General features: G+C 27.3%; 2 protein-coding genes and 1 long non-coding RNA gene across 3 annotated transcripts in view; 1 reads left to right on the top strand and 2 right to left on the bottom strand.

The window, feature by feature from the left end:
- Positions 1-16287, top strand: part of LOC126301319 (uncharacterized) — a 173079-nt gene that overhangs the window by 50769 nt on the left and 106023 nt on the right. The gene's annotated exons all lie outside the window — the stretch shown is intronic.
- Positions 1-16287, bottom strand: part of LOC126301315 (NADH-ubiquinone oxidoreductase chain 5-like) — a 371580-nt gene that overhangs the window by 332398 nt on the left and 22895 nt on the right. The gene's annotated exons all lie outside the window — the stretch shown is intronic.
- On the bottom strand, positions 10559-12084 carry LOC126301316 (NADH-ubiquinone oxidoreductase chain 5-like). The gene has a single exon (XM_049991704.1). The coding sequence runs from the start codon at positions 11515-11517 to the stop codon at positions 11167-11169; it is 351 nt and encodes a 116-aa protein (XP_049847661.1). The 5' UTR covers positions 11518-12084; the 3' UTR covers positions 10559-11166.

The following is a 16287-nucleotide window of genomic DNA, read 5'->3' as shown; positions in this document are numbered from 1 at the left end:
CAAACGAAATATTTCAGCCTAAATCAATCACTATAATTATTACATTAATAATGTGAGTATTTATCATATTAATATTAATTATTCTAGATATATCTATATAATTATAGACTTTTTCAAAAACACCGAAACTATAAATATTGATAATTCAATCAATTATCAAGAAATAACAATATCTTTAGAAAAATTATATAATAGACCAACATTCATTATTACAATAATAATAATAATTTATTTATTTTTAGCACTACTAGCAGTTGTTAAAATCACCAATATTAATCAGGGACCTATTCGTAAAATAAGATAATTACTAAGGAATAAACCCTTACGATTAAGACATCCTTTAATTAAAATTATTAATAACTCTTTAATTGACTTACCTGCCCCAACAAATATTTCATTTTGATGAAATTTTGGATCCCTATTAGGGTTATGTTTGGTAATTCAAATCGTAACTGGACTATTTTTAGCTATACATTATACATCAAATATTGAAATAGCATTCAGTAGTGTAGTACACATCTGCCGAGACGTAAATAATGGTTGAATTATCCGAACCTTACACGCAAATGGAGCATCTATATTTTTTATTTGTATTTACTTACATGTAGGACGGGGAATTTACTATGGATCTTATATATATATACATACCTGAATAATTGGTACAGTGATTTTATTTTTAGTTATAGCAACTGCATTTATAGGATATGTCTTACCCTGAGGCCAAATATCTTTTTGAGGTACAACAGTAATTACTAATTTATTATCAGCAATCCCATACTTAGGAACAGATTTAGTCCAATGAGTATGAGGAGGATTCGCTGTTGATAATGCAACAATAAATCGATTCTTCACATTCCATTTTGTATTACCATTTATTATTGCTGCTATAGCAGCAATTCATTTATTTTTTCTTCACCAAACAGGATCTAATAATCCTCTTGGACTAAATGGAGATATTGAAAAAATTCCATTCCATCCATACTTTACCTTTAAGGATTCTATTACATTTGTAATAATAACATCATTATTAATTATACTATGTTTAATTAATCCTTACCTATTAGGAGATCCAGATAACTTTGTACCTGCCAACCCATTAGTAACACCAGTTCACATTCAACCAGAATGATATTTCCTATTTGCATATGCAATTCTACGATCTATCCCTAATAAGTTAGGAGGTGTTATTGCATTATTTTTATCAATTAGAATCTTAATAATTTTACCATTTTATAATAAAACACCATTCCGAGGCATTCAATTTTACCCTATTAATCAAATTTTATTCTGAATTATAGTAGTTGTTGTATGCTTACTAACGTGAATTGGTAAACGACCTGTTGAAGAACCTTATATTATAACAGGTCAAATCTTAACAATTATTTACTTCACATATTTCTTAATTAATGTCCATGTCGCAAACGCATGAGATAAATTAATTAAGGAATAAAGTTAATTAGCTTAGGAAAAGCATATGTTTTGAAAACATAAAATTAGAAGTTTAACTCTTCTATTAACTTTTCTCAAAAAATTTCACTAAACAAATGAGATAAATAAAATCTTTAAACCAACAAAGAAAATAAAAAAATTCAAAGATAAAGGTAAAAAACTTTTTCAAGCTAAGTACATTAATTTATCATAACGGAACCGTGGTAATGTTCCACGAACCCAAATAAAACCAAAAGATATAATAGCAAGCTTAATAAAAAATATAAAAGAATAAAAATCACCGCCCAAAAAAATTAAAGCCAGTAACATTCTTATGAAGACAATTCTAGTATATTCAGCTAAAAAATTAAAGTAAAACCACCCGCACCATACTCAATATTAAATTCTGAAACTAACTCAGATTCCCCTTCAGCAAAATCAAAAGGAGTACGATTAGTTTCAGCTAAGCAAGAAGCAAAACAAGCTAAAGCTAAAGGAAAAGAAATAATAATAAATCAACAATAAAGCTGATAGTTTATAAAATCAAACATATTAAAACTACCAATTAAAATAATTAAAGACAATAAAATTAAAGCTAAACTAACTTCATAAGAAATTGTTTGAGTAACAGAACGAAGAGAACCTAATAATGAATAATTTGAATTAGAAGATCAACCAGCAATTATAACAGTATAAACACCTAATCTAGTACAACATAAAAAAAATAAAAATCCATAAGAAAAAGAACACATATAAGTTAAATAAGGAAAAATTACTCAAACGGCTAAAGAAATCATTAAATTAAAAACAGGGGAAAAATAATAAAGTAGGTAATTAGATATAATAGGAATTGGCTGCTCCTTACAAATTAACTTAATAGCATCTCTAAATGGCTGAGGAATTCCAACAAAACCTACCTTATTTGGACCCTTTCGAATCTGAATATAACCTAAAACCTTACGCTCTAATAAAGTTAAAAAGGCAACACTAATTAAAACACAAATAACCAATAAAAGAAATTCTAAATAAATATAAATAAATCATAAAGTATCAATACTATTTGTAGAAAAAATCTACATAAATGAATTCTAAATTCAACACATTAATCTGTCAAAATAGTAAATAAATTAATATTAATCAATATAACAAAAAATATTTTAACCATATGGTCCTTTCGTACTAATATGGATTAACAATCTTAGGATAGAAACCGACCTGGCTCACGCTGGTCTGAACTCAGATCATGTAAGAATTTAAAGGTCGAACAGACCTAATCATTGGGCTCCTGCACCCAAAATTTTTCTTAATCGAACATCGAGGTCGCAATCTGCTTTGTCGATATGAGCTCTCAAAAACAATTACGCTGTTATCCCTAAGGTAACTTAATCTTATGATCATAAATTATGGATCAAAATAACAAACATAAATAAATGATATAATAATGAAGAGTTTATCTATTCTTCATGTCACCCCAACAAAACATCATCATTAAATATAGAAAGACAAACAAAAAACTATATAAAAGTAAAATGTCAAGCTCTATAGGGTCTTCTCGTCCTAAAGAAGAATTTAAGCCTTTTGACTCAAAAGTTAAATTCAAAAATTTATTAAGAGACAGTTGATTTCTCGTCAAGCCATTCATTCCAGCCACTAATTAAGAGACTAATGATTATGCTACCTTTGCACGGTCAAAATACCGCGGCTCTTTAAAAATACGCTCAGTGAGCAGGCCAGACCTCAAAATATAAACAAGAGGACATGTTTTTGATAAACAGGCGGAAATCAATTTTGCCTAGTTCCTTATAATAAGTTCACAAGGTAAAAATTTCATACAAATAAATATACTAATTCTATCATTATTACAAAAATTTTAAAATTAAATTAATAATCTTAATAAAAAACCTAAAATATTTATAAAATCAAAATAAAAAATAATGAACTAAAACGTAATCTTAAAGATAGCTGGTTTAAAGCTTACTATTATATTTCTATAAAATAAATTATAGGTTATTAACTTCAAAGCTTATCCCTTAAAGAATAAATAAGTTAATATTTTTACTTAAAAAATTAAATAAAAACAAATAACTTTAAAAAATTAAATTTTTTCTTAAGAAACTAGATATCTTGGGAAACGATTAACATCTCATTTCTATAAATAATTTAATAATAGTTATGATACATTAACTATAAATTATTTATAAATCAACCCAAATCGAGACAAGTAAAATAAATACTAAAATTTTGATAAACCCTGATACAAAAGGTACAATAAATAAAATCTACTTAAAAAAATTTAAAATAATATTTCATAAAACACTTACATTACCAATAAACTATAATTTAAAAAATCAATTCTATAAAATATACTGAGACAAAAATACAATAAAATTATTTATATTAAATAATTAAATATACAAAAAATAAATATAATAAAATAAATAATCAAGATATCCTGATTTGCACAGAAAAATTTTCAGTGTAAATGAAACACTTTACTAATAAGTTATATCTTGAAACTCTTCCTAGATACACTTTCCAGTACATCTACTATGTTACGACTTATCTCATCTAAATTGAAGCTACTTTAAAATAAAATAGAATAATCAATAATGAGAGCGACGGGCGATGTGTACACATCTCAGTATAATCCTAGGTAAATAATTGCATTAAAATAATCAATTGATAATGGTAAGATGAACTTATAATACTTTAATTTCAATTAAATGTAATATATTAATATAAATTATTTATTATATATATAAAAAAATATAAAATGAGCAGGATAAATTAATCCTAATTAAACAAAATAATACATAAAAGAATTTCAAAAAAAAACTTTCGATTTATATATTAAATAAATGAAGTGCCTGATTAAAGGGTTACCTTGATAGGGTAAATAAAGTAAATAAAATTACCTTCATTAAAATTACATAAGATAGAATTAAACTACCTCCTTTAGTATCAAAAACTAACGTGCATCATACACCTTAATGTAAAAAGGTAAGCTAAACAAGCTAATGGGTTCATACCCCATTTATAGAGGTATCAATCCTCTCCTTTTTAATGACCAACAACTCTACAAAACTTCTCTTCCTATCAACATAATGATAGGAATGATCCTGTCCATTTCATCAAATTCCTGATTTGGGGTTTGAATAGGACTTGAGATCAACTTACTTTCATTTATTCCGCTCCTAACAAGAATAAAAATATAATAATAAATGAATCATCAATTAAATATTTTATTGTCCAAGCAATAGCATCGACAATATTATTATTTTCAATTTTGCTGATTCAAATAAAATATCCCATGGGATGGGAAACAGAATTTATCCCATCAATAATAATTAGATCTAGACTATTATTAAAGATTGGAGCTGCACCTTTCCATTTCTGATTTCCAGAAGTTATAGGAGCATCAAGATGAAATAATTGTTTAACATTAATAACATGACACAAAATCGCCCCAATAATGGTCTTATCTTATTGTATTCAATTAAGAACTTTTATTTGAACAATTATTATCTTAAGAATTATTATTGGGGCAATAGGAGGTTTAAATCAAACATCCTTACGACAACTTTTAGCATATTCATCAATCAGACATCTAGGTTGAATAATTAGATCATTAACAGTCAGAGAAAACATCTGAGAACTATACTTCATTATTTACTCACTATTAAGATTAATTATAGTTTTATTATTTAAGCAAATAAATTTATTTTTCATAAATCAAATTTATTCAGCCAGAAATATAAAAACCGAAATTAAATTCATAATATTCTTATCTTTATTATCTTTAGGTGGACTACCACCATTCCTTGGATTCTTACCAAAATGAATTGTAATACAATCATTAATAGAAAACAATATAACAACTATTATAACTATTATAGTTGTATTAACTACAATTACACTCTACTACTATATACGTATTAGATTCTCAGCTCTAATTATATCATACACAGAAAATTCGTGATCTATAAAGATAAAGTCCCAAAAATCAAGAATCATTCTTCCTATAACAGTAATAATTTCAACAATAGGATTGACTTCAACATCAACCTTAATTTCATTATACTAAGGACTTAAGTTAATCAAACTAATAACCTTCAAAGTTATAATTAAAAGAATAATCTTTTAGGCCTTAGTAAAATTTTACACCTGTAGAATTGCAGTCTAGAATCATAATTGAATATAAGACCTAAATATGATAAGAGAGAAAACATCTCATAAGTAGATTTACAGTCTACCACCTAAAATTCAGCCATCTTACCGCAAAAATGATTATTCTCAACAAACCATAAGGACATTGGTACTTTATACTTCATATTTGGAGCATGAGCAGGAATAGTAGGAACATCAATAAGAATACTTATTCGTGCTGAACTTGGCCAACCCGGATCTCTAATTTTCTTTATAGTAATACCTATTATAATTGGTGGATTTGGTAATTGACTTGTTCCACTAATAATTGGTGCACCAGATATAGCATTTCCACGAATAAATAATATAAGTTTTTGATTACTACCACCTTCACTAACCCTTCTTCTTACATCTTCTATAGTAGATAATGGTGCTGGTACAGGATGAACAGTTTACCCTCCTCTAGCAGGAGCTATTGCACACGGGGGTGCATCTGTAGATCTAGCTATTTTTTCACTGCACTTAGCAGGTGTATCATCTATTCTTGGTGCAGTGAATTTCATTACAACAGCAATTAATATACGATCAGAAAGTATAACTTTAGATCAAACACCTTTATTTGTATGATCTGTAGCTATTACAGCATTACTTCTCCTTCTTTCACTTCCAGTTTTAGCAGGAGCTATTACTATGTTATTAACAGATCGAAATTTAAATACATCATTCTTTGACCCTGCAGGAGGGGGTGACCCAATTCTATATCAACATCTATTTTGATTCTTTGGACACCCAGAAGTTTATATTTTAATTCTACCGGGGTTCGCAATTATTTCACATATTGTATGTCAAGAAAGAGGAAAAATTGAATCATTTGGAACATTAGGTATAATTTATGCTATACTATCAATTGGACTAATAGGATTTATTGTATGAGCACATCATATATTTACAGTAGGAATGGATGTTGACACACGAGCATATTTTACATCAGCAACAATAATTATTGCTGTACCTACAGGAATTAAGGTATTTAGATGATTAGCTACATTATATGGAACTAAATTCAAGTTCAATCCACCATTATTATGAGCTCTAGGATTTATTTTCCTATTTACAGTTGGTGGATTAACAGGATTAGTATTAGCAAATTCATCACTTGTTATTGTATTACTTGATACATATTATGTAGTAGCCCACTTTCATTATGTATTATCTATAGGAGCAGTATTTGCAATTATAGGAGGTGTCATTCAATGATATCCACTATTTACAGGATTAACTATAAATAATACATGATTAAAAATCCAATTTACAATTATATTCATTGGAGTAAATTTAACATTCTTTCCTCAACACTTCCTAGGATTAGCAGGAATACCTCGACGATACTCTGACTACCCAGACGCATATACATCATAAAACGTAGTATCAAGAATTGGGTCTACAATTTCTATTGTAGGAATCATTATATTCATTGTAATTATATGAGAAAGAATGATTACAAACCGAGCAATTATATTTAGAGCTAACATAAGAAGATCAACAGAATGACTACAAAATAACCCTCCTGCAGAACATAGTTACTCAGAATTACCATTAATCTCTAGATTCTAATATGGCAGATTAGTGCAGTAGATTTAAGCTCTACAAATAAAGGTTTGACCTTTTATTAGAAAATATTTATTAATGGCAACATGATCAAATTTATCTCTTCAAGATGGAGCTTCACCATTAATGGAGCAATTATCATTCTTTCATGATCATACTATGGTCGTATTATTATTAATTACAGTAATTGTAGGTTATGCCCTAAGTTATATATTATTTATTGCCTATACTAGCCGTAATATACTTCATGGACATTTAATTGAAACAATCTGAACAGCTTTACCAGCAATTACATTAATTTTTATTGCCCTTCCATCATTACGACTATTATATTTACTTGATGATTCAGTAGATGCAATAATTACAATTAAAACCATTGGACGACAATGATATTGAAGATATGAATATTCAGACTTCATAGACGTAGAATTTGACACTTATATAACACCAGAACAAGACCTAGAAAATGATGGATTCCGACTACTAGATGTAGATAACCGAACAATCCTACCAATAAATACAGAAGTACGAGTATTAACAAGAGCATCAGATGTTCTACACTCATGAGCAGTTCCTGCATTAGGGGTTAAAATTGATGCAACGCCAGGTCGGTTAAATCAAGGAACATTCACAATAAATCGACCTGGATTATTCTTTGGACAATGCTCAGAAATCTGTGGAGCAAACCACAGATTTATACCAATTGTAATTGAAAGAACTTCAGTAAATTTATTTATTAAGTGATTATCTAAGATAATTTAAGGAGTTAGTTAAAATAAATAACATTAGAGTGTCAATCTAAAGTAACTAAAAAAAATTAGTACACCTTGAAATTCATCAGATGACTGAAAGTAAGTAATGGTCTCCTAAACCAAATAATAGTAAATTAACGACTACTTCTGATGGGGAAATTATATCCAAATCCCTCAAATATCCCCTCTTATATGATTCTCACTATTCATTATATTTTCAGCAACATTAATCTTGTTTAATCAAATAAACTTCTTCTCATTTAAACCTAACCTTATTAAAAGAGCAGAAAAAGGAACAATTGAAATAAAAAACTTAAATTGAAAATGATAACAAATCTATTCTCAACATTTGACCCATCAACTAACATCTTTAATTTATCATTAAATTGAACTAGAACATTTCTAGGACTATTATTAATCCCATCACTATTTTGACTTACACCATCACGAATTAACATTATCTGAAATAAACTAAATTTAACCTTACATAATGAATTTAAAACACTTCTTGGACCAAAATCATTTAATGGAACAACATTCATTTTCATCTCAATTTTTATTATAATATTATTTAACAATTTCATAGGATTATCCCCTTATATTTTTACTAGAACAAGACATTTAGCATTAACATTTGCAATTGCCCTACCTATATGGCTAAGATTTATATTATTTGGATGAATTAACCATACTAATCATATATTTACACACCTTGTACCACAAGGTACACCGCCTGCATTAATATCATTTATAGTACTAATTGAAATAATTAGTAATGTTATTCGACCAGGTACATTAGCAGTACGGTTGGCAGCAAATATAATTGCAGGACACTTATTATTAACCTTATTAGGAAACACAGGACCATCTATAGCAATAAACTTAATCTCATTACTAATTATTGGACAAATACTTCTATTAATTCTAGAATCAGCAGTAGCAATAATTCAAGCCTATGTTTTCTCAATTCTAAGAACTCTATATTCTAGAGAAGTATATTAAACCTATGTTAACAACTCACTCAAACCACCCATTCCACTTAGTAGACTATAGACCTTGACCATTAACAGGAGCAATTGGAGCAATAGTCCTAGTATCAGGACTAGCAAAATGATTCCACCTATTTAATATTAACTTATTCATAATTGGATTTGGAATTACCCTACTGACTATAATTCAATGATGACGAGATGTAGTACGAGAAGGAACATATCAAGGATTACATACAGGATTTGTATCAATTGGATTACGATGAGGAATAATTTTATTTATTGCATCAGAGGTATTATTTTTCGTTTCTTTTTTTTTGAGCATTCTTTAGAAGAAGATTAGCACCAACAATTGAACTAGGAATACTATGACCTCCAATAGGAATTCAACCCTTTAACCCTACACAAATTCCATTACTTAATACAGCTATTCTTTTAGCATCAGGAGTAACAGTAACATGAGCACATCATAGTTTAATGGAATCTAATCATACTCAAGCACTACAAGGATTATTCTTCACAGTGTTATTAGGACTATACTTTACAATACTTCAAGCATATGAATATTGAGAAGCACCTTTTACCATTGCAGATGCAGTTTATGGATCAACATTCTTTGTTGCAACAGGGTTCCATGGTTTACACGTAATTATTGGAACAATCTTTTTATCAACATGTCTACTTCGACACTCAATAAATCAATTTTCACCAAGACATCACTTTGGATTTGAAGCAGCAGCATGATACTGACACTTCGTAGATGTAGTATGATTATTCTTATATATCTCTATTTATTGATGAGGTAGATAATTGTTTTTCTAGTATAAATAGTACATTTGACTTCCAATCAGAAAGCTTGATATAAATCAAGAAAAACTATTCTAATTCTATCAACAAGAGTTTTCATTAGATTTATTATTCCAATAATTGTTATAATCCTGGCAACAACACTATCAAAAAAATTAATTAATGATCGAGAAAAAAGATCACCATTTGAATGTGGGTTTGATCCAAAAAGATCAGCACGAATACCATTCTCAATACGATTCTTCCTAATCGCAGTAATCTTTTTAATTTTTGATGTAGAAATTGCACTAATTCTACCAATTGTAATTATTTTTAAAACTTCAGACATTATAATCTGAACAGTATCAACAATATTTTTATTCTAGTTCTATTAGGAGGACTATACCATGAATGAAACCAAGGAGCATTACAATGAGCAGAATAAAGGGTTGTAGTTAAATATAACATTTGGGTTGCATTCAAAAAGTATTGATATTATCAATCAACCTTAAATAGAATAAGAAGCGAAATATTGCAGTCAGTTTCGACCTGGAAGATTGGTATGTACTACCCTTATTCTTATTAATTGAAGCCAAAAAGAGGCGTATTACTGTTAATAATATAATTGAACTATAATAGTTCCAATTAAGGAAATGTAAAGCCAATATGAAAGCTGCTAACTTTTTATATTAGCGGTTAAACTCCGTTAACATTTCTAAAATTTATATAGTTTAAATAAAACATTACATTTTCACTGTAAAAATAATATATCTATATTTATAAATACTTAAAAGTAAAAATACTTCCTTAACATCTTCAGTGTCACGCTCTAATTATAAGCTATTTAAGTACACGAAAAACAATATTACCAAAATAAATATTCAAAAAATAAAAGTTAAAAGATAAATCTTGAAATTAGAATCATATCAACCTTGAATATAACCAATTAAATAAATAAATAATCTATATAAACCTTGACCACCAAGTAATTCACCTCAACCATAATCAAATGACTTAGATGAATAATAACCTATTTTTAAAGGAATATATCTAATAAACTTAGTTGAAAGAAAAGGTATAAATCATATAGAACCAGCAAATCTAACAAAAGAAAGTATACTTAAAGAAAATAAATTATGAGAAAAATCAAAATTAGAAATAAGATAACCTAAATAAGCACCTAAAATAACAACTGTAATAGTTAAAAACTTTAAATAATAAGGTAAAGCAATCACATGAGGAATAGGAAAAATTAATCAAGATAAAAGACTACCACCAAAAACAGCAACAAACAATAGACCAATTATTCCAAATGAAATATAATAACCCTTATCATCAAAAGAAAATCTAGAATAAAAATTATTATCACCAGATATTGAATAATAAAACAAACGAAAAGAATAAGAAGCAGCTAAACCAGTAGAAAAAAAATAAAGAAAAAAAATTAAACAATTAATTCATCTTAAACAAACCATCTCAAGAATTAAATCCTTTGAATAAAATCCCGCTAAAAAAGGTATTCCACACAAAGATAAACTAGAAACATTAAAACAAACTGAAGTTAAAGGTATGAAATTAACAATAGATCCTATAAAACGAATATCCTGAGAATCCTTCAAATTATGAATTATTGAACCTGCACATATAAATAATAATGCCTTAAATAAAGCATGAGCCAATAAATGAAAAAATGCAAGCTTTGGATAACCTATAGCCAAAATTCTTATTATTAAACCAAGTTGTCTTAAAGTAGAAAGAGCAATAATCTTCTTTAAATCAAACTCAAAATTAGCGCCCAATCCAGCCATAAATATAGTTATACAACCAATTAAAAGTAAAAACAACCACAATTATAAGTATCCAATATTGGTCTAAAACGAATTAATAAATAAACACCAGCAGTAACAAGAGTAGAAGAATGAACTAAAGCAGAAACAGGAGTAGGAGCTGCTATAGCAGCAGGATGTCATGAAGAGAAAGGAATCTGAGCTCTCTTAGTTATAGCTGCTAAAACAATTAATATAGTAATGAGCTTTATTTCAAAAGAATTAGAAATAAAATCATAATAATAAATATAATTTCAACCACCAAAATTTAACATTCATGCAATAGAAATTAAAATAGCAACATCACCAATACGATTAGAAAGTGCAGTTAATATACCAGCACTATAAGATTTTACATTTTGATAATAAATAACTAAACAATAAGAAACTAAACCTAAACCATCTCAACCTAATAAAATTCTAATTAAATTAGGACTAATAATTAAAAAACCTATAGAAAGAATAAATATTAAAACAATAATAATAAAACGATTTATATTCTTTTCACCAGATATATAATCCTCTCTATAATAAATAACCAAAGAAGAAATATATATAACAAAAGATATTCAATCCAAAATTAAAGTTATAACAACTATAGAACCATTTAAATTGAAAAGCTGTCACTCAACAAAAACTCTATAATCAATTATTAAATAATAAATACCTAAAATAAAAATTATAGTTCTCGAAATAAACAAAGAAAAAAAACTCAAAGAACAAATAGAAAATAAATTCACGGCCTAAGATGAAAAACTTCATATCATTGATTCCACAAAACAATATTTTTAATTAAAATACTTAAGCAAACTAAAAAAAGAAATATTCACCCTTTAAACAGAGAATATTTAAAGGCAATCAATGTAAAAGTAAAGATGATATTTACGAAAATAACCAAGAGAACAAGTATAAACACCAGAATAATAATTCCCATGCTGAGAATAAGAATATATATACAAAGTATAAACAGCTCTAAAAAAAGATAAAAAAATCAAAGCAAAGAATCTAAAAGAAGATCAAGATATAATTCTATTTAATAATCTAATTTCACCTACCAAATTTAAAGAAGGAGGAGCAGCCATATTTGATGATCTTAAAAGAAATCATCATAAAGCCATTCTTGGCATCAAATTAATTATACCCTTGTTAATTAATAATCTTCGTCTACCTAAACGTTCATAAATAATATTAGATAAACAAAATAAACCAGAAGAACATAAACCATGACCAACCATTAGAGAAAGAGGACCTACACAACCTCATCAATTCATAGTCATCAATCCACCAATAACCATTCTTATATGAGCAACAGAAGTATATGCAATTAAAGACTTTAAATCAACCTGACGAAAACAAATAAATCTTACAATAACACCCCCAGATAAACCTAAAGACAATCAAAAATAATTAAACTTTAAACCCAAATAAGAAATAACCTTTATAACACGAAAAATACCATAACCACCTAACTTTAATAAAACACCAGCAAGAATTATTCTACCTGAAATAGGGGCCTCTACATGAGCCTTAGGAAGTCATAAATGAACCAAAAACATAGGTATCTTAACTAAAAAAGCCAAAATTATAAACACATAAAACATAAAATAATAAGAACCAAAATCAACCAATAAAGGAAAATATAAAGTATTAGAAAAATCATAAACCTTAAATAAAACTAATAATAAAGGTAATCTAGCAACCAAAGTATAAAAAATTAAATAAACACCAGCCTGCAAACGCTCAGGTTGATAACCCCAACCCAAAATTAAAAGTAAAGTAGGAACTAATCTAGCCTCAAAAAAAATATAAAAAGAAAGAAGACTTAATCTAGCAAATGAACAATAAAGCATAATTATTAAAATCAAAACCATAAAAACAAAAAAATTAGAATGATATGAACTTAAATAAACTGACCCTCTAGCAGTGATTATTAAAGAACAAATCCAAAAACTAAGTAAAATTAAACTAAAAGAAAAATAATCAATACCAAAATAATATCTAATTATATTCAAATCAGCATATGAATAAACACAAATTATAGAAACAAAACCCGACAGAAACATTAAAGAATGAACCAACCATCAACAATTATTTAATAAACAAAGAGGGATCAAAAAAATAGTTATAAATAAATACTTTAACATAAAGATAAACCAAAAGAATTAAAAAAATCATTACCATGAGAACGAATTATTGAAACTAAAATAGAAAGACCTAAAGCACCCTCACAAACAGAAAAAACTAAAAAAATAACAGGAAAAAAATAATCATAATCAAACTCAATAAGAAAAACAATAACTAACATAAATAAAGAAAGAACAATATATTCTAATCTCAAAAGAACCATTAATAAATGTTTACGTTTAGAAGAAAAAACATAAACACCAGCAAAATAAATCAATAAAGAAGTAAAAATAGAGAATATAAACATTAGTTTTAATAGTTTAAAAAAAACGCCGGTCTTGTAAACCGGAAATAAGTCCAGCCCCCACTTTTAAAACTTCAGAGGTGGAAAAGCTTCCATCATCGGTCCCCAAAACCGGTATTTTAAATAAACTAACCCCTGAAATGATCAAAATAATAATTATATCATTATCAAATGTAATAAATATTAATTTTATTAAATTAAGACACCCAATATCAGTAATGCTTTTTATTATCCTTCAAACCTTCCTAGTTGGATTAATAACAGGAACAATAATAGAAAGATATTGATTATCATATATTTTATTTTTAACATTTCTTGGTGGTATACTAGTATTATTTATTTACATTACAAGAATTGCATCAAACGAAATATTTCAGCCTAAATCAATCACTATAATTATTACATTAATAATGTGAGTATTTATCATATTAATATTAACTATTCTAGATATATCTATATATATAGACTTTTTCAAAAACACCGAAACTATAAATATTGATAATTCAATCAATTATCAAGAAATAACAATATCTTTAGAAAAATTATATAATAGAACAACATTCATTATTACAATAATAATAATAATTTATTTATTTTTAGCACTACTAGCAGTTGTTAAAATCACCAATATTAATCAGGGACCTATTCGTAAAATAAGATAATTACTAATGAATAAACCCTTACGATTAAGACATCCTTTAATTAAAATTATTAATAACTCTTTAATTGACTTACCTGCCCCAACAAATATTTCATTTTGATGAAATTTTGGATCCCTATTAGGGTTATGTTTGGTCATTCAAATCGTAACTGGACTATTTTTAGCTATACATTATACATCAAATATTGAAATAGCATTCAGTAGTGTAGTACACATCTGCCGAGACGTAAATAATGGTTGAATTATCCGAACCTTACACGCAAATGGAGCATCTATATTTTTTATTTGTATTTACTTACATGTAGGACGGGGAATTTACTATGGATCTTATATATATATACATACCTTAATAATTGGTACAGTGATTTTATTTTTAGTTATAGCAACTGCATTTATAGGATATGTCTTACCCTGAGGCCAAATACCTTTTTGAGGTGCAACAGTAATTACTAATTTATTATCAGCAATCCCATACATAGGAACAGATTTAGTCCAATGAGTATGAGGAGGATTCGCTGTTGATAATGCAACATTAAATCGATTCTTCACATTCCATTTTGTATTACCATTTATTATTGCTGCTATAGCAGCAATTCATTTATTTTTTCTTCACCAAACAGGATCTAATAATCCTCTTGGACTAAATGGAGATATTGAAAAAATTCCATTCCATCCATACTTTACCTTTAAGGATTCTATTACATTTGTAATAATAACATCATTATTAATTATACTATGTTTAATTAATCCTTACCTATTAGGAGATCCAGATAACTTTGTACCTGCCAACCCATTAGTAACACCAGTTCACATTCAACCAGAATGATATTTCCTATTTGCATATGCAATTCTACGATCTATCCCTAATAAGTTAGGAGGTGTTGTTGCATTATTTTTATCAATTAGAATCTTAATAATTTTACCATTTTATAATAAAACACCATTCCGAGGCATTCAATTTTACCCTATTAATCAAATTTTATTCTGAATTATAGTAGTTGTTGAATGCTTACTAACGTGAATTGGTAAACGACCTGTTGAAGAACCTTATATTATAACAGGTCAAATCTTAACAATTATTTACTTCACATATTTCTTAATTAATGTCCATGTCGCAAATGCATGAGATAAATTAATTAAGGAATAAAGTTAATTAGCTTAGGAAAAGCATATGTTTTGAAAACATAAAATTAGAAGTTTAACTCTTCTATTAACTTTTCTCAAAAAATTTCACTAAACAAATGAGATAAATAAAATCTTTAAACCAACAAAGAAAATAAAAAAATTCAAAGATAAAGGTAAAAAACTTTTTCAAGCTAAGTACATTAATTTATCATAACGGAACCGTGGTAATGTTCCACGAACCCAAATAAAACCAAAAGATATAATAGCAAGCTTAATAAAAAATATAAAAGAATAAAAATCACCGCCCAAAAAAATTAAAGCCAATAACATTCTTATGAAGACAATTCTAGTATATTCAGCTAAAAAAATTAAAGTAAAACCACCCGCACCATACTCAATATTAAGTCCTGAAACTAACTCAGATTCCCCTTCAGCAAAATCAAAAGGAGTACGATTAGTTTCAGCTAAGCAAGAAGCAAAACAAGCTAAGCTAAGGGAAAAGAAATAATAATAAATCAACAATAAAGCTGATAGTTTA

This window comes from Schistocerca gregaria, unplaced genomic scaffold (assembly GCF_023897955.1).
Source record: "Schistocerca gregaria isolate iqSchGreg1 unplaced genomic scaffold, iqSchGreg1.2 ptg000066l, whole genome shotgun sequence".
In the NCBI taxonomy this organism is placed as follows: domain Eukaryota; kingdom Metazoa; phylum Arthropoda; class Insecta; order Orthoptera; family Acrididae; genus Schistocerca; species Schistocerca gregaria.
Note: the sequence above shows the minus strand (reverse complement) of the source record. Positions and strands in the feature narration are given on the sequence as shown.